At 46.8% G+C, this 19,369-nt stretch overlaps 1 protein-coding gene across 1 annotated transcript in view; it reads right to left on the bottom strand.

The window, feature by feature from the left end:
- Positions 1 to 1,050: 1,050 nt before the first annotated feature.
- TXLNB (taxilin beta) overlaps positions 1,051 to 19,369 on the bottom strand; it is a 53,473-nt gene continuing 35,154 nt past the window's right edge. The window contains exons 6-9 of the mRNA XM_075554226.1: positions 15,595 to 15,669; positions 8,276 to 8,368; positions 3,413 to 3,508; positions 1,051 to 1,836 (exon numbers count right to left, since the gene is read on the bottom strand). Coding sequence (XP_075410341.1) covers positions 1,051 to 1,836; positions 3,413 to 3,508; positions 8,276 to 8,368; positions 15,595 to 15,669 — 1,050 coding nt within the window. The remainder of the gene's footprint in view (positions 1,837 to 3,412; positions 3,509 to 8,275; positions 8,369 to 15,594; positions 15,670 to 19,369) is intronic.

Here is a 19,369-nt window from a genome sequence, read left to right as displayed (position 1 = left end):
CAGGCAGTGTGAGAGGAAGGACCAGATGCTTTCGGAATACAGACTGGGGCAGTGGTAGCAAAAGGTGGTGGGAGACCCTCAGGGGAGGGCCCCAGGGCAAGGGCGGCAGAAAAGGGGCTGGCTGGCTAGGTAAGCACTGTTGAGACGTGGGAGTACAGTTGTGCAGAGACAGCGGTGCAAAGCACAGCCTCTTCTCGGCCAGGGACCTCTCAACCTTCCATCCTTTAGCTCCCCTTTCTGCCCCAACCCTTTCTTTGCAGGGGGTCTTCAAGGGCACTATTCTGCTTTCTTGTTGAGGCCTCTTGTGATGATCTCTGCGCCCAGGCTTTCTGCACAGAATTGCCAAATGGCTCTACAGCCATGTGATCAGTGGCTGATTTGACTGGGTCACTGATTTTTTGCCCAGCATAAAGGTTTAAATATGTATGTTCTGAATCTACTTCTGCTTGTTTACTGTAGTCCCAAGTGTAAGTAAAAGATAGTTTGCATAGAGACAAACCCCCAAAAGAGGGTTAGAAGTAAATTTGTAGCATATATGTCTGTATACATGTGTATAACATATACACACATTCATCTATATGCATGTATGTTAGCACATACAAACCCATGTAGATATAGATGCACACACACATGCAAATATTAGTATAGATATAAATATATGTATATTTAAATGAAACTTGGGCATTGCTTATTGTGAAACATTGGTTGATATGTAGAAATAAATAGAACAACACTTTTTAATATTTTTATATTGCAGAGGAAGTTTTTAAACACTCCATCTTGCTGTTGATTCAGAAATTGAATTAAATCCCTTCTTAACAGCCATTTCGTATAAACTTGCTATTGGAAGCTTTTCCTCCAACTCAATTAAAAAGGAGGACAGAGAACAAAAGTTGCATGTGCTCTCCATGACATGGAAACGTCTGGATCCTAACTAAGGCTCTTCCTCTTGACGTGCACCCAGCCCCTTCCATCTCGTTGGGAGCTGGGGTGAGAAGCCAGAGGTCTGGAGGAACCGGGGTGAGGTTCCGGTGGGAGGGCGGGGTGAGGTTAGTCTACTCCCTCCAGGTTGGGGTCGGCCTCTTGGGCCAGCTGCTGCTCCACTGAGGGCTCTCCTAGCAATCCCCCAGCCACTGGTGGTGGTGACCGCTCCGTACTGGGCTCAGGTGCAGGCACCCCTGCTAAAGCTTCCTCATGCTCCAGGAGGGCCGGCCCACGACCCTTTGCCTCCTTCGCTGGTCCCAAGGCTTGGGCTGGAGACAGTGCGGAGGTTGCTTCTACCTCTGGTTTCTGGGGTGGCTGATGATGCACGGCTCCAGTGGGGCTGCTCTTCCCACAGACCTCTGCTCCCAGCCCAGTGTGGGGGTCAGTAGCTTGAGGGGGAAGTTCTGCCTCGTTGCTTCCTTGGGCGTTAGCCTGAGGCATTGGGGGAGGGAGCGGACTCTCAGACTCCAAGGATGGAAACAGAGGGGCTGGCTCTGGCTCCTGGAGGGCCGCGTCATCCGGTCCTTGAAGGCTGCCCGATTCTGGGGGGATCTCTTTGGGCTGGCTGAAGGCAGGCTCTGGAGGATGGATGACCATGAAGGCTGCGGCCAGGTTCTTCACAGCCTCCTGGACACTCCGGACCTCCTCTGCGTCGACCACTTCCTCCCCAGGCACGCCTGCTTCGGACTCCTCGTTGGAGGGGTGCTGGCTTGGGTCTTCCTCTTCAGGCATCTTGGCCTCCCTGATCTTTCTGTAGAGTTCGTTTCTCTCTTCTTGCAAAGCCCGACAGAGGTTCTCCAGCCTCCCAATTTTCATCACGAAGCACTCGTACTCTTTCGCTCTCAGCGCTTTCTGTGATTGGAAAACAGACACACAGACATAAACCGGTGGGAAGAGTGCAATGGCCAGAGGGCTCTCTGGGGACTAGCAGGACTGTGTTCGTGAATGTGCCCCCAGGGCTGCGGGCCCAGCCACATAGCGGTGCTGGGATGGACTCTCCATGGGGCATTGTGTGCTAGATACTGGGGACGTCCTACTCTCCCCATCATCCCATCCTTTCGTTGAGGACCCGGAGTGGCGGCCAACAGGTCCAACGCCAGACACCCCTTAGAAAAGTTGATGGTTCAAACCCAAGTCAAGGGGCCTTGGAAGACAGAGCTGGTTATCTGCTTTATTCAAGCTCGAAGTCTTGAACTCCCTGATGATCTCTACTCTGCCCACGTGGACTGGCCATTCCGCAGCTACATCATCGACAAACAACAGCCTTTTCTTGCGGAAATGAAGACGGCCAGGCTTCTGTCTGCTCCAGGTGAGAGTCTCTACCATCTTAAAGCAGAAGCAGCTTCTGCTTCTAAGACTTAGAAGGGGTAAAGCAAAAGCTGTGCCCCCCAAAATGACAGAGACAGGCCTGGGACTTGGCCTCCCTCCAGCCTTTGTCTCCTTGGCTACAGATAAGCTGCAGCGCTAGGCTCCTCCCAGCAGCCATTCCGACGTATGTGTTGATGAATCATAAGTGTCCCTCTTTGGAATTGCTTGCAATTTGGAATGAATTGTTAGTACAGTCATTACAACTAGAGAAGCTTACCCCACCCACAAGACTGGCTGCTCAGACGGGCGGTCTCAGTGTTGCTTCTGGTCTTTGGACAGGTGCGTGTGCCTGGACAGGAAGTTAGTCCTCTTTTCCTGACCTGGAGCTGCTCTGTAGTCTACAAGCACGTTGAAGACTTACCCCCTCACCGCTCCCCTGACAGCCCAGCCTATTCCGTGCCTGACATCATTCCTTGGTGTTGCTGCTGTTGTGAGCGGCTGTGGAGTCAGTTCCGACCCACAGGGAACCAATGAACAACAGAACGAAAGCCTGCCTGGCCCCGCACCATCCTCACGATTGTCATGGTGGGAGCCCATTGCTGCAGCCACTGTCCATCCGTCTTGCTGAGCATCTTCCTTGTTTTGGCTGACCCCCATAGCATCAGTTTCCAATTGCTTGCTGGAGGAGTACAGCTCTGTATCGGTCCACCAAAGTGAACACCGTGGGAGTGGGTCTGGCTGGTGTCTCAAATCAATTCATTTTGTACCTACCGGGCTTCCTGCTCTTGGAAACGTCAAAGACACCCCTCCTATCTCCAGGGAATTCGAAGTGCTGCAGGAGGTGGTGCTGTTCTGGTCCCAGAGGACGTCATGAGTCTGGGCTAGTTTCTACATTACTTTGCTCTGATTATTTTTATTACGTTTTACCATGCCACACTCCCAGAGAAATCCAGCTCTTCTTTGGAATGCTATCTTTTTACAATTAAATGATAATTATTTTCCGTGAATAGTTTGGCTTTTCCTCCCACCCCCCACCTCCACCTAGAGGCTGTTCAGTTCATCCCAATTCACAGCCACCAGGGAAGGAAAGAGGAAAAATCTGTGTGAGAAATGGGCTCACCTCTTCAATCATGTCCAAGAGAGCCTTGTTGCAGTTCTCGAAGCGCGCTTTCCACGTGGCCGTGTCCTTCTCCAGCTTCTTCATTTTCTTAGTTGTCTGTGGAAATTGGAGTGGATTCATGTTAATCACGATGTATTAATGAACCAAAGAAGGTTCCCTGCATCTGTGATATCAAGATAACCCTTTGTTACCAGCTGCTGAAGCAAGTGTATGTTCCGTGTCAAGGGGAGGGAGAGCCATGACTTATTCCCGTATCTTCTCCATCAGTGGCGAGCACATATTTGCACCAAAGCCCATGCAGGAAAACACAGACCACGTAGGGGCACACTGTTTTGTTGCTGTTTTTTCTCATTCAGAATCAAAGCAGCCTTACTGAGGCCCAAGACAGGCGTGTTTGCTTCACTGAATAGAAGACTATTGATGAGAAAAGTGGGCAAGGGGTGTGAGCCACTGAACTGTTGGTTGATCGGGGCATTTGAGAAGCAGCCACACTAAGGCCGCTGTCCATGCCTTCAGCCCTTCCCTGGGATAGAATGCTGTGGAATTCACCCAATGCAATGACCCACGTTAATGAAATTCGTCTTAGAAACAACGATAGCAGGAAGTTTCTATTTTCACCCCTACTTGATCGACGGGGATACTGAGACTTAGAACAACGGAATGCTGCCCAGGTGAGCTTAAAGAAGAGTCGTGGTTCCCAGGACTGTAACTCTTATAATCCGAGTTGAAGGAGAGAATAGTATCAGAGTCTAAACTGTGAGAATCTACTTGGCAATCTAAATGTCCAAGGTACATTTGTGGGATCTACATAGGAAATAAGCCTCTGGTGATTTCCCTCTATCCATAATAGAGGGATGGGAGGAACGTGTTTACTAACTAGAGGGCATTGGAGAGATGGCTATAGGAGTTCAAATGATGAATCTGACTCGAATGGTTGAAACCTTGTCAGTTGATTCCCCGCTCTGGTGCACATTAGGCCTGATCTGGTTTTCAGCATTTCCTGTATTATTTTTGTTTGTTCATCTTGGGGTTTATCTCAGGTGTGTTATGTCCTTGGAGGTCACCCTCTTGAATTTTTGTTACATGTTTTTCTGTCTTTCAGTATCTGAAACCTGATTGATGAACCTATAGGGACGGCAAGTACAGTGAGTACTGGGGGTACAGTGATGGGAGGGGGGTGGTACTGTAAAAGAATGCTGATGTCAGGAAAGAAAAGAATGTTTTGAAACTGATTATGGTAACAATTGTACAACTCTGCTTGATGTGGTTGTACTATGGAAAGATGTAATTCTCTGTAGTAACTCCCAATAAAATAGTTTTAGATAAAAAATAATGTTCAGGACAGAATAGCAAGAAGCAATTTTTTGGAAAATTTTTGAAAAAGTGAAAGTTATAATTCTCCAGAATCAAAATCATATAACTTTGTTATATTTCATTATCACATAGTCTTTACAAGTATTTTTGATGGCCTACATCCTAATAGTGAACTTTTTAAAAAAGAGAGTAAATTGCATAGAGAAACTGAAACCAAAGCAAACCAAAAATGAGTGGTGTTGGAGATGCTAGTCCCGTGAATGTAACATATACTTAGTCTCTGCTTACCACATGGCCTTAGGTGAATCAATTACAGCAGGTTAGAAAGCAGACTCCTGTTCCCAGTTTGTGGTGTCACCTCTCTGCTGGGTGTAGTGAAAGACAAGGCAGGTGACTAGCACATTCTCCCTGGTGTGCAGTTGCTGAGACAGTGCTGCTCTGTGCCACATGTCATCAGCTGGTGTTCCTGGAGAACAGGGCCTGGGTGGGGTGCTGTCAGCCCACAGGCTGTGTGGACAAGCTGGGTGAGCCTTGAATGGTGGCTAGTTAATCACATCTTAACCAAGTTAGTGGCTTATAAACATTTTAAGGCCATCGATCCGCTTATGGAATTGATGAAATCTATAGCCACAGATGTACATAGGTAAACTTAAATAGATTTTTGGATTAAATTAGTTAATTTCCAGGGAACCTACTGAAGTCCATAAATAGACACCAGATTTACAACCCTCACGCTCAAATTCACTACTGAACATGCTATAATTTTAATATAAGTAAATCATTTTAAAAAAATGGTTAAGTCTGTCTGGTCTGGTAGTTACATAATCTGGTGTCAATTTGAGACTTGAGTGGATTAAATGTGAAGGGTTGGTGTCTAGTCTGTCAATTAGGTCTTAGCCAATGAGATCTCTGTGTGGGCATGGCCTTCTCCTGAGGATTCTGGAAATTCCTGTATTTTTCCTCCTTGGAGGTGAGAGACACTTCTCTCACACTGCAACTTTTAATAAGTCTTGGCCTTTTTAAAGACCATCTTAAGTTTATTCCCTGAATTATAAAACATGATTTTACAAGGATTTTTCTAAAAGGAAAGTTTCTATTCTTAAACGTGGTGAATGTCATTGCTTGCTCAGAACACAATGCTGATGCTGGATTTGTGTGGGGAAAGCACCCAGTGAAAACAAGACTTAACCAGAATGAAGGCTGAACAGGGTAGTGGGATGGGAGGAAAGCGAAAGGAAATAGAGGAAAGGAGTAGGAGGCAAAGTGCATACAGAGAAGCCTAACTACAGACATGTACATATGTAAACATATTTATGATTATGGGGGAAATAGACTTATGTGCATATGTTTATAGGTTCAGTAGTAGGGTAGCAGGTGGACATGGGGCCTCCCCGTGCACACTCCCTCAATACAATAGCACCTTGCCCTGCTAAACGGTCATTCCATGATACCCACCTTCCGACATGATCACTGAAGACAGACGTGTGTGTAAGCAAATGTGGTGAAGAAAGCTGATGGTGACCAGCTATCAAAAAGATATAGCGTCTGGGGTCTTAAAGGCTTGAAGGCAAACAAGCGGCCATCTAGCTCAGAAGCAACAAAGCCCACAGAGAAGAAGCACACAGCCTAAGCGAACACAAGATGTTGAATGGACCATGTAGCAGACACCAAGGAACAAAAACAATCATTGTGTGATCACCTTCCTCACATAAACGCTGAAGACAAAGGTGTGCATAAGCAAGTGTGGTGAAGAAGGCTGATGGTGCCCGGCTACTGAGAGATATAGTGTCTGGGGACTTAAAGGCTTGAAAGCAAACAAGCAGCTATCTAGCCCAGAAGCAACAAAGCCCACACGGAAGCAGCACACCAACATGGGTGATCATGAAGGGCAGAGGAGACCAGGTCTCAAACAACAAAGGCGGGGGTGAGGGGATGGTGGGAATCACATCACCGTGAATGAGGGGGAGTGTGTGATGGGGACCCAATGCCCATCTGTAGACAGCTGGACATCCCTGGCAGAGGAGTAGTGGGGAGATGTGTCACTCAGGGTTCAGTGTAGCAACAATGAAACTCAAAACCTTCCTCTAGTTCCTGAACGCTTCCTTTCCTCCCAATTATCATGACCCCAATCCTACCCTGCGGACCTGGTTGTACCAGAGGATGCACAGAGGTGCAGTAGGGATCTGGAAACACAGGGAATCTAGGACAGACGAACCCCTCAACACCAGCGGTGGGAGTGGCGACACCAGAAGGGAAGGGGGTGTAGAAAGGGAGAACCGATCTTGGAGATCTATGTGTAACCTCCTCTCTGGGAGATGGACAATGGGAAGGTGGGTGAGGGGAGACGTTGGGCAGTGTAAGATAAGAAAAATAATTATTTATAAACTATTAAGGGACCAGGGAGAAGGGGGGAACGGGGAGGGAGGAGGAGGGGAAAAAAAAGGAAACCGAGCTGATTCCAGGAACCCAAGTGGATGGCGAATTTTGAGAATGACGAGTGCAACGAATGTATAAGGGTGCTTTGCTCAATTGATGTATGTATGGATTGTGATAAGAGTTGTATGAGCCTCAATAAAAAGACTTATTAATAAAAAAAGATATAGTGACCAAATGAAAATATTCTTAGGGATATCAAATAGTACTTGCTTTGTTATGGTTTAAAATATCTCAGGGGCCTGGGCATTTTTCATATTGTTAATGGACGTTTAATGTGTATTAAAATTTAGAGACATTTTAAAAAAAACAAGACTTAAGGACTGTGTCCAATAATAATATTACTGCCTGTATTTGCAGGAACAAAAGCATTTACATTAAATGAATTCATTTGACGATCACAACATTGCAAAATAGGCAAGGGAATAGTACTTCCAGCGACAGTTTAAAAAATTAAAATTCTGGGTAATTAAGTGAATTGATCAAGGCCACTTGGTGAGGATGTGGTCTGCTTAGGGTTTAAGTTTCTGTCGAGGATAGCCTTTTACATACTGCATATACTTGAGTATAAGCCGACCCAAATATCAGCCGAGGCACCTAACTTTACCACAAAAACTACATTAAAAACATGCTGAAAACCTCAACTTACACAGGAGTATATATGGTATATTTGACAGAAAGTACAGAGTTCTGTATATTTTTCGTTTTGAGAAGGACCCCATAAGATGTCATTTTCTACCCTAACAATTAATTTTTGTAAACAAGTTTTCAATTTTCCCTTTAGAAGATTCAGACATTTTTTTTGCTTTAATATTTAAAGCAAAATGTTCAGTTGTCAGCACTTGTTTTTTGGTAAGCTATATGTGGATTAGAAAAAAAACATGTTCTTTCTCAGAGTTAAAATATCTCCTAGGTTTTTGATTTGGTTTTTTAACTCTAGCTAGGATGATTTATCAGCTAGTTAGGAATAAAAAAGTAGGACACAAATCTAATCCACGCCGTTATTACTTCATGAAGTGCACGGAAATATCTTTGCAAGAGCTAAATGAAACCCAAAGGAGCCTGCCTGTCGAAACAGAAAATGTCCACCTCGCGCAGGTTACAAGGCGCACTCACTCTGTCCATTTCCTGTTTGAAAGTGGCAAACACCTCGTTGCTTTTTGTCAGCGTGCTCTGGAACTCTTCAAAGCGCCCCGAGTAGAGTGTCAGCTGCGAACAGAGAGCAGAGTGGATCTATTTTAGGCTGCTTTCAAAATGCTTCCGGAACAAAACAACATGCCATTGTTCATTATTTGAAAAGAAAACCGAGTTAAGGAAATTCGCAATACAATGTTAGGAATAGGTTCAGCAGTTTTGATGGAAGCAGATCTTTAAACAGAAAGGAAATCATCCAGGATGTCTTCACGATTTCATAGATCGTAACTTCTACCAGGAGGTCTTTGTTGAGCACTAAACACGGACATTGAGCATGTGGGGAAACTATTTGTTTGATATGTGAATTCCAAGGAGTCCTGGTGCTGGTTCTGTGTTGCACTGAGAACCACAAGGCCAGCAGTTCTAACCCTTTGGGGTCTGTGGGAGAAAGATGAGTCTTTCTGTTCTCCTAAAGATTTGCAGCCTCAGAAACCCGAGGGTAGTTCTATAGCACTCTGTAGTGTTGCTGTAAGTCAGAATTAACTCGAAGCAGTACGTTGCTTATTGTTATTATTGTTACTTTGCACTCCTACAGGGAAGACCGCTGCAGAGGGAATTTGACAAGCGGATTGTGAGCAAAGTGCTCACAGAATATAGTGCCCAAAGAAAGCTAAGTGAAATGCATCATCTGAAAAGGCGGTAAGCATGGCAGGTGGTCTTGAACTTGGGCTTGAAGGAGAGGAAGAATGTAGACCAATGGAGAGAAGTGATGAGGGAATTGTGGGGAAGAGTAAGACGAGGGCTGCTTTCCTTGTACAAACTGTGCACCACCCAACGATACCACATCCAAACAATTGCTAGTCCGTCTTGGGCCTTGTAGTTTCATGTATTTACAGTGCTTAACCAATCGATAGAAGTCCTTTTTTGATGAGCAATTTCCAGCTCATCAATTGTCTACAGATGAAAATAACGAGAAGGGGGTGCCTTCTACTAATTTGCACCAAAGCATCATATGGGTTAACTCCTTGCCATTAAACTGATCCCTTATGGGCTAGATGATAGGAAGCCTCATCTTTCTCCCATGGAGTGGTGGGTAATTTCGAACTGGTGACTTTGCAGTTTGCAGCCCAACACGGAACCCACGACACCCCCAGGCCTCCATCATACGGGTTAGGAGTGGTCAATCTGCTGCTCAGCACTCCTACTTCAAGACTTGCATTGGGATGGGAGTTGGGCAGGGGAAGAAACTGTGTAAGGACTTGATAGGTCGTGGCAGTAGGGAACATGAAATCTTAGATTAAAGGTAATATTTTAGAACAGCGAGTTTTGAGGGAGTAGAGATTTACCACATATAATTGAAGTTGGTGGAACCTCTACCTTCAAATGCATCCGTGGTTCCCTCAAGTGTCCCGAACATTCCCGATTGCTCAGAAAGCCACAGCAATGTCTTCTGTGTGCAAAAGCAGCAGAGGCTGCACTTGGCAGACTTGCAGGCTGGTCGTCGGCCAGAAAGAGGGAAACAGCGGGCCAGCTGGCCGTGCCTGCGGGACCATGATTTTGAAAGCAGAGAAGCACGCAGCTGAAGAAAAGCTGTCTGGTTAGCTAGCCCCCCACTCTGGGGTTAGCTGTTGGAAGAGGAGTGTGTGCTAGGAGGACAGCTCCTTGAACGCAGACCATTTGGATCTGGAGTGACTTGGTCCCAAACGATTCCGAACAGCAGAGGTTTGACTGTAGTGAGCAACAACAAAGCAGCACAGACCCTTTCCAAAGAACACCGAGCTTCCATGGACACATCCAACACTAACCGACTGCCATGTGTGGCCTGCCACTCACGTGTGCCACAGCGCCTGGGGGCAGCCCTGTGGTCTAAGCTGGTTTCTCGCGATTCCTTGCTATGAAGTTTAAGGGAGGTTAGGAGGGGATCCCATAACCCAGGGACAGGAAGTTGGCATAGAATCTGACATTCTCTCTCTCTCTTTCACACACACCAGGTGCATAGAATAATCCACTAAAATGATTTCAGGTACCACTAATGGCTCAGGGCTCTGCGTCTATGAGCAGGTGTGTGGTCCATCTCACCAATGCAACCTTTTGAGCATCAGAAGAAGCTGCCTCACCCTCTCAGACCCAGTTCTCCTTTCTTTGGGCAAAAACTTCCTTTTTGTGCCTGAATTTAGACAGACCCCTTTCCTCTCCTCCGAGTTTCCTTGTTGCTGGCGTGAGGCGTGGAGAAGAAGACAGTCACACTCCGAGTGCGCGCAAGCACTGTCCCCCTCGGCACCGCCCTCTGGAAGCTTTTCCCAGTGACTCTGTTGGTGGCTCTGGGGTTTAGGCACAGGGTTGCTGACCTAGAGGTTAGAGTTCAACCCGGCTTCCCTTTGAGAGAGAGAGAGAGAGATCAAGCTATCTGCTGCTATAAAGATTTACAGTCTCAGAGACCCTCTGCAGGGTTACTGTGAGTCAGAAGCTACTCTAAGGCAGTAGGGTTAGTTGGGTTGGTGCTCATATTCTGCCTGTCTTTTACATCTTGCCTTTTGACATATTTGTCACAGGGAGCAAAGCCCACGCGGACTGTGCACATCTCTGCGACCATCTCTAACCCTCTCTTCTGATGCTTCCTGTCAACGTGAGAGCCGTGTGATCCGCGGAGTTCTCTCTCACTACTACACCAACAGCATGCATGGCTCCGGGACCTCCCTCACGCTGGTTGGCATTTCAGAGAGATAAGGACGGGACATCCAAGAGGTCATCCTGCCCGCCAGAGGCAGAAAGAGAAAGCAACTCTTCTGTGGTCAGCCATAACCAGAGTGGCCTCCGTATGTCACTTCTAAAGCGTCGGAGCACGGCACCCATTCTCTTCACTGTGCGCCGACTTTTCCTCACAGAGCGGCTCCCACCCTGCCGGGGCTGGGAGTTCTCACAGCAAACCCAAGGATGTCGTGGGGGAACAAGTGCAGTGACCACAGAATCACAGAAGGGGCCCTCCTCCTCTATGGGTGCGGTGAAACTTCAGCTTTTCGGGACCCTGATTACACATTTTTAACAATGTACTCACGCCTCTTTCCCCTCGGTTCGTATTTTGTATCCCGTGTTATTTGCTGACTCTCCCCACTGACTACCAGATTCGTCCTTATTGATCCAGTGAATACTCCGTTGGTGATGACAATGGTGTCCCATTGATCATCTCTGACATTTACTCTTTTGCCTTGGTTTGGAAAATGGGAAGTCAGACATCTCTTCCTGAAGGGAGAAGCAGGCCCCCACACTGGCAAAGCTGCTAGCCCATCATTGAAAAGCGACTTCACTGGATGGAAATAACCCAACTTAGTCGCTCAGTCCGCGTAGCTGCCTCGCTCAGACCTTGGGAATGAGAACTAAGGCTTTCCCCTGCCTCCCTCTCTCCTGCTAGCCCTCGCCTTTTAAAGACAGGTTAAAACCAGAGTAAGTGTTTTCAATGCTATGCAAAAGAATCAGTGATAGAGGCTGTTTTTCAGGGTTTAAAAGCTTAAAAAATATGACAGCAGTCTTAGAGACAGCCTTGTTTCGACGTTATTGCACACGGGGGTTCAGCTGTCTTTCTGTTCTTGATGGTTAAGTAATTCCTGGGGTTTTGAAAGTGCCACGAGGAGACAAGAGAGAGCTGCGGGAAGGTCCTGCCACACACAGGTCTGTGCTGTGGCAAACAAGGCAAGGGAGGAGGGGGCAGGGCTGGCATCGCCCGGGACCAGGGGTCATCAGTCTCATTCTTTCTCTAGAATATAGAGTCCCAATTTGACTTGGCCTGCCGGCGAGGCAGTGGATTGTTTAAACCGGCTCTCCTAGTCTCTGTAAGTCCCAACAAGTGGCCTTTTCTTGGATGCGTCTGGGTCAAAAAGTGGGGGAAGACACTGATGGGATTCCCCTGTGGCTCATTGTTAACAGGGGGCCTTGTGAGTACCATCCTGCTCAGTATAAAACGAGCCCTCTGAGAAACACGGGATGGGGTAGATTTCGCTACCCGCCAGAGCAGGAGTGGAGTGTGTCCTGTGGATGCGGGGATCCCTGCCCAGTGAACTCCCATCGAGAGGAGGGCTGTGACATCAGAGCAGTGACAGAGGAATCGTGGCAGGAGCAAGAGACCCAGGAGTCAGAGCATGAGCCAGAGTGGCGGACTTCCAGCCCACAGAGCAAGTGAAGCAGGTGCTTTGGGGCTGGAGGCTGGCTTTTGGAGTGGGTACCTCTGGACAATTAATTCAGGGAGCTGAGTTCACTGACCCATGGAGCTGGAACTGAGCGGCTTTGGATCGAGGCCAACCGCAGAGGGACATGTCCTTTGGGTGTATGTGAGCAGCCCGGACAGAAATTTGCAACATGTCCTGACTGAACTACTGTCCCCTGGGCATTTCTCACCTGAACTGTAACCCCTAGCGTACTCCATAAACCCCTTAATGTGAATATTGTCTGTGAGTTGTGTGGTCATGGCAGTGAATGAGAAAGTCTAGATGAAAAAGCAGAGTGTGGTTGGAGACAGCACACCTACGGCTCCCTTTTCGGAAAAAAAAAAAAAATTACTCAGCACATCCTGGCAACTACGTAAGCACTTTCGTGTGACAACCCATGGTCCTGGATAAAGTGTATGTATTTACTTTTGTAGCCCCTCCAACTCCACCACCCCAGATGGTTCCAGGTCTCCTCCCCCGGCAGCCCTGGTGGGGGCTGTGCTGTGGACTTTGGAACACACTGCTCTAGAGCCATGGACTAGCGATGGAAAGATAAACTTTTCCAGGGATTCTCAAAAATGTACTTACTGGAAACTTTTTGGGGTCTCATATTATCTTATATCGATCCTCTCCAGGATTCCTGGGGAGTCGTGAGTTACACAGTGTGTTGTTAACTGCAAGGTCAGCAATTTGAGCCCACCTGCATTGGGGTAGAAAGAGGTGATTTTCTGTTCCCATCAAATTTTACTATTTCAGAAACCAACAGAGGGAGTTTCCTTTGTCCTACCGGGTTTCTGGAGTTGGAATTACCTGGGTGGCAGAGGGTTGGGCTTTGGGGTTTGAGAGAGCCTCACCTCTGAGACAACTACCGTGAGTGTGCTAATGGGGAAGCAGTCATGGGTCAACATGACAAGCATTCTTGTCTTGTGAGACCATCAAACTCCTTTTCAGCCAATGCACCTCACATACAGCCACCGCTGCTTGGCCATTGGGGTCTGTGGTGTGTGGAGCTTTGGGACAGAGATGGACTAGGAAGAAAGTCCTGGAGAACCACTTAAAAAAATCAGCCGGTCAACCCCCACTAGCTCCCAGCAGCCTGGTCTGTCACAGGTCAGGGGGGTGGCACAGAAAGTGGCAACTTTTGGTTCAGTTGAGTAGGAGACTGCCATTAGTTGCCAACCCCATGGCAGCTAACAGCATGTACTAATTAATAGCCAGCAGTACATTGTTATTATTACCACTAATAGTCAGAAGTTCGATTAGGCAGGTTTTTTTGGGGTTTTTGCCTCTCTTATTTACTGTAGTAGTCTCGCGCTTAATGGGTGCTCAAAAAACTGGTTGAATAGCTTGCATTTATTATGGGCTGGGCATTGTGCGAAGTGCTTTGTATGTATGACTTGAAACACACTGTATATGTAAATTACTTACTCATCAACTGGTTTTCCTTTTACAAACTTAAATATACGAATAACTCACCCCACACTGCTGAGTGAGGGCTTTTCTGATGTAAAACATTGCCACCCTTTAGAGCAGGGATGTTACCTTTTCATGTCTTCTGAAAGACTGACTGTGAATCCTCTCTCAGGGAGCCCATTACATCATCCTAACTTAACAGACGCGCTAATGTAGGCCCACAGAAGTTCGCTGAGTTACACAGTCACACAGCTTCTCAATAGAAGAGCCAGGGCTCTGACCCTGACCCCCAAACTCAGTCAATTACTGAGGGATTATCGAGGATTGTGGGTAAGGCTATGAACTCTGGGTAGATGTCTTTTTGTTTTTAGGATGCAGGTAGAAAATAGGATCACATATTTATATTTCATAGGACATTAATCTCCTAGATTTTGATGTCGCCTGAATGAATCATTCTCTATCTCAGAGTCGATAGCTATAACCTCCATTTAACATGAGGGGATAGGGATAGTCTATAACATTGTATGCACAATTCATAGCTTTGTCTATTGTTCTCAAGTCTTTGCGCTGCAAGTGGGACAGAGCTAGAATTAACACCTCTATTTGGACTCCTTGGGTTTTTCCCACCAGCCACACCCCCTTCTCCACTGCCCACTTCCTTAGTGGCCATCACCACTGCCACCCTTTGCCATGGCCTGATGGGCTCATGGCTACCTGACAGATGGCCTGTGGGCTTCTGCTTCAAGAATGTAGTCTTCGAACTCGGGACCCTTTGATTCTATTAGTAAATCCTCCAAGACTACACTTCCAAGCTCCGTGTGATTGGTATTTTGAAACGATTCTGATATATGATCCAAAAAGGTCATATTCACATTTTTGTCTGTGCAGTGATATGGTTTAGGCTCTAAATTGCTTAATTTTTTTTTAAAGCAAAGAACAAGCGTGCTTTGTTGTGGCAGAGAGCTCTGTAGTGTCTCCCATAAGTTCGGTCGTCCGCACGTCGACATTTACCAGTGAATGATCTGGATCTCTGCTAACGCAGCACCATTTGAAAGGCTTCTGGTTTCCTACGCTTCTGTTACTTTGCTCTAGGATTCTGCCCGGGAAGGGACGTCAGCACTGGGGAGGAGCACTGGTGGGGCAGTGGGTGCAGCGTTATGCTACGAATAAAAAAGGTAGGTGATTCAAGCTCCCCGGCTGCTCTGAGGGCACCGATGAAGCAGTCTCTTGCTATAAAGGTTTGTTTACAGCCTTGGAAACCCTGCAGGGCAGCTCCCCTTTATCTGTAGGCTTGCCGGGATTCAGAAGTGATGGCCACAGGTCAACACTGGGACATTTCTACCAGCAGAGCAGTTTGAGCTCCAATGGGGCCCTGTGGCAGGATGGGTATTCCACAACCCGAGAAAGAGTGTTTGGCAGAACGGGAGCTCAAGTCCAAAGGCAAAGGGGAAACTGGGTAACCTCAGAATGTGCCCAGGGTCAGCTGTTCCCCGAGTCCTTCCTCTGGAATCTGGAGCATGAATTCCCACGTTGCTGTTGCTGGCTGCAGTCGAGCCCTCCCCGTCTCAAGGTGATCCCACGGGTCACCCTGCCACCCGCAAAGCCTTCTACCTGCCCCCGGTGGTGCTCAGTCCCTTTGTTGGGAAGAGTGAGGAGAAAGTACAGCCCACACCGTCTACCCCATGTCACCTGAGCCTGCAGGACTGTCTCTTGTTCCTTCAGCACTTTGGCCTGAAGCTTCCACTCTGCTGCCTGGTTCAGGAGCTGTGAGGAGAGAGGATGCACGGAGGATTGACAAGTTGTCTGTGACTCCACTGCTTGGCTGTAATTAGTACGTCAAAGCTCTGTAGCTTCGTTCATTACTCCAATCAAGCACTTTTTGGAGCTCCACAGGGAATGTTGAGACAATAATTGATCTAGAAAGTTGCCTTCTCGAACCAGATGACTTGCTTTAATAGAAAAACAAGAGAAACAGCCACTCCCTCAAGCATGCAGCACACACTGTTCACCCTTCTCCACAGTTCAGGAACCTGACCTAGCAATCCTGGCCAGTCAGCATTCAGCATCTGCTTGCTCCTCTCCACAGCATCAAGAAACCCTAGGCCAGTGGTTCTCAACCTTCCTCATGCCGTGACCCTTTAATACAATACCTTATGTTGTGGTGACCCCTCCAACCATATAATTATTTTCATTGCTATTTCATCACTGTTAATTTTCTACTGCTATGAATCAGGTGTCCCCTGTGAAAGGGTCGTTCGACCCCAAAAGGGGTCGCGACCCACAGGTTGAGAACCACTGGTTTTAGTTATAAACATGGCACAAACTTTTAAAGTGATTTTGACTTAAAAATATATATAAAATATGAACTCCCATGTCCACTGACTGGTGCCCTGGTCTCTGTTTTGCACATGGATCTTCTGATTGGAGTTCAGAATTGCCTTTGGACAAAAAAATCACATCCATAATGTGACGATCGAGACGCCCAGTTATTTATTTGCTTGTTTGGAAAATAGTGTAGCATCTAAAGCTATTTGTGAAGCAACCATGTCAAGTACTTTTCTTTTCGATGCTTCACGTCCTTTGCTGGTTTGTTTTTTAAGTTGTCTTTTATGGCTGCTCGCGTGTAACTTGACAATTGTTTCACCAGCTGACTTCACGCAAACACGTCACCTTGAGAACTGAGATGGCCTGACCCCAGGCGTCGTGTTTTCAATGTACTCACATGCACGTAGAAGTTGGGCAATGCACAGGGAAGATTGGTGATGGATGGTACATTTATTTAAATTATGGGGCTGGAGAAGAATTGTGAAATGAACTTGGACAGCCAGAAGACCAAACAAGTATATCTTGCAAGAAACACCACCAGAATGCTCCTTGGAGGCAAGTCTGGGAGAATTAACCTCGTGTACTTCGGGCTAACTGGGGGAACCAGTCTCTGGAGGAGGAAGTATAGGATCAGCAAAAAAGAGGAAGGTCTTTGATGAGATAGACTGACTCTGGCTGCAAGGATGGGCACAACCATGGCAACCGTTGTGAGGCTCGCACGCGCCCGGGCAGGGCAGCATCTCTGTCTGTTTTTCACAGGATTGCTACAGGAGTAGAGGCCTATGCAGTGGTACCAAATGACGACAACAAGCATGCAAAGCAGCTGGAGAAAATTCATAGAAGCAAGTTGTTTCCCGGTGATATTTTATCGATTTGTGTATCAGTCCATTGATTCTTTTAATACAGGAACATGTATAACAGGAAGAAAGCATTTTGAAAACTGTTATGGCCATAATTTTGCCACACCCCCTCCCCCGAGATCTGGATGTCTTCCCCCTTAATACCTATGTAGGTGAGCTGGGTTTTTAACAATGGTATCAGTGAGGTCATACTGATCCTCTGAATTGGGCCTCTAGCCTTTAGAACGGTGAGATAATCCATCTTTGTTTTATCACCCCCCCCCACTTGTGATACATTATTTGAACAATATGATATGGAAAAAGGAATGCTATAGAACGAATACAGGATAAAAAGCGTCTTCTCCTTCTCCCTCTCCCCACTGGGGTGGAATAGGTGTGGGAATTCCAGAACATGGCTTACCGTTGCCTACTAGCCCTGGACACAGAATGTGCTGAGGGCATCTCTCAGTCTGTCTTCTAGCGAGGATGGAGAAGCTGATGGATTAAGCTGAGTAGCCAGCCAGATGGTCATCTGTTTAGAATTATTTATTGTATTTCAAGATAGGGCAATTTGGATGTTCCTCTTTTAATATTTCCTTTTAAAATGCTTCCAATGTTCATGTGTTATTTTTATATTCAGAACAACCAGAAAACAATAAGATCTTTCATTTTGAAAATGTTTCTCTTAGCCAAGAGCTCCGCTTGGTAAAGTAGAAGGGTGGCGAGGAAGAGGAAGACCCCTGACCAAATAAATAGATGGCACTGTGGCTGCCAACGTTGGGCTCAAACAGAACAACAATGGTGAGGCCGGCCCAGGACTCATCAGCGTTGGTTTCGGTTGTGCATAGGGTTATTGTGGGTCAGACCTGACTCAGTGGCACCAAACAACAAAAGCCGGTCCAGTTCTAGGAGTCCTTGGATGGTGTAAATGGTGACCTTGGCTGCTAACCAGAAGGCTGGTGATATAGTTCTACTCTGGCCCTCCCGGGATTGCCCTAAATCAGGAGTGCTGGCTGGTGACTGGTTTTGTTCCTTTATGCCTCCCTAGGCTACAGTGAAGATCGGCTGCCTCGATATGTAACTGAGTCTTTGTGAGAGACCTGGGGCAACTGTGATATAGAAGCTTGACAGTCCCCTCTGGCCATCTGGAGTTGTGGGGAAGCTTGCTCATCCTGGCTGCCTAGGAAGGCTTTCAGCATATTTTGAGGAAGACCCTGGACAGTGAGAAAGACCAGCGGCTGCCCATTCTGCGTGGGGTGAGGAAACACACCAGCTCTGTTTTGACATCTCACAGCTTAAAAGATGATATCACAGACTTGGAAACCACATTCCGGTAACTGTCCAACTTTGAGTAGCTGAGGGGAGTTACTGCTCTTTAACCCCAATCTGCTATTTCCTAAATCCCAGGGTGGAACTTTGGCCTGGTTCTTGCCCATGCTGTCACCCCAGTTTTTACGTCATGGACCTTTCCCTGGTTCATCCTCTATAGTGGTGCTGTTTCTTATTACACAGCGAAGCTGCCCCATCCTGTCGGAAGTCTAATTTACCTGAGAGGACAACTATGCCAACAGTGGGGTATCTATTTTCTTGGATTTTGAAGAATAATGGAATGATTTATTTCTTATCTTGGGTTTTAGATGGATTGAATAAATGCATCTTTTTCTGAAGAACATAAGGTATTTTTTTATTTGAAAATTTGAAATATATGACAGGTTATGTACTACTACAAAATCTCCCTTTCTTTTCCATATTGGAAAATGGAAATGATTATTTTTTAAATTACTGTTATAATAATGGAAGTGACTTGAGTTTAGTACATGAAAAGCTCATGATCGAATAGTAAATGGCCAAATTTGAACAATTGGTTCATTGACTGTGTCTTAAATCATTCGCTCCCTATGAGTGTTATGTACACTGCGCTTGAGAGATAGTCCCACCAGAGTGTGAAACTTATCTTGGCCACGTAGCACTATGTGACTTTCAGCAAGTGATGGAGCCTCCAGGAGCCTCCCCTCTCCCAGCTGTGGCATGTTTTGGTGTGGTTGGCCTTCGTAAGTTGTCAGTACCACTGCCATCCGGTTTCTTAAACCCAAAGCGTCAGGAGTTGTCATCCTTGGTCCTCCCTCCTCGCTGTCACTGGCTTCAGTCCCGCAGCACTGCCTCATGCTTTTACTTTAGTTAACATTAGGATAAAATCTAACTCCCCCTAGCTCCACCGCACCTTCTCTACCGCGACCCCCCGGTGTACCCCTCTGGATTGCTGCAGCATCCCTCCACAGTCTTCTGCTGTCGCTCTCATA

Source organism: Tenrec ecaudatus, chromosome 7 (genome assembly GCF_050624435.1).
Source record: "Tenrec ecaudatus isolate mTenEca1 chromosome 7, mTenEca1.hap1, whole genome shotgun sequence".
In the NCBI taxonomy this organism is placed as follows: domain Eukaryota; kingdom Metazoa; phylum Chordata; class Mammalia; order Afrosoricida; family Tenrecidae; genus Tenrec; species Tenrec ecaudatus.
The sequence above is the reverse complement of the archived record's forward strand: the minus strand, read 5'-3'. Positions and strand labels throughout refer to the sequence as shown.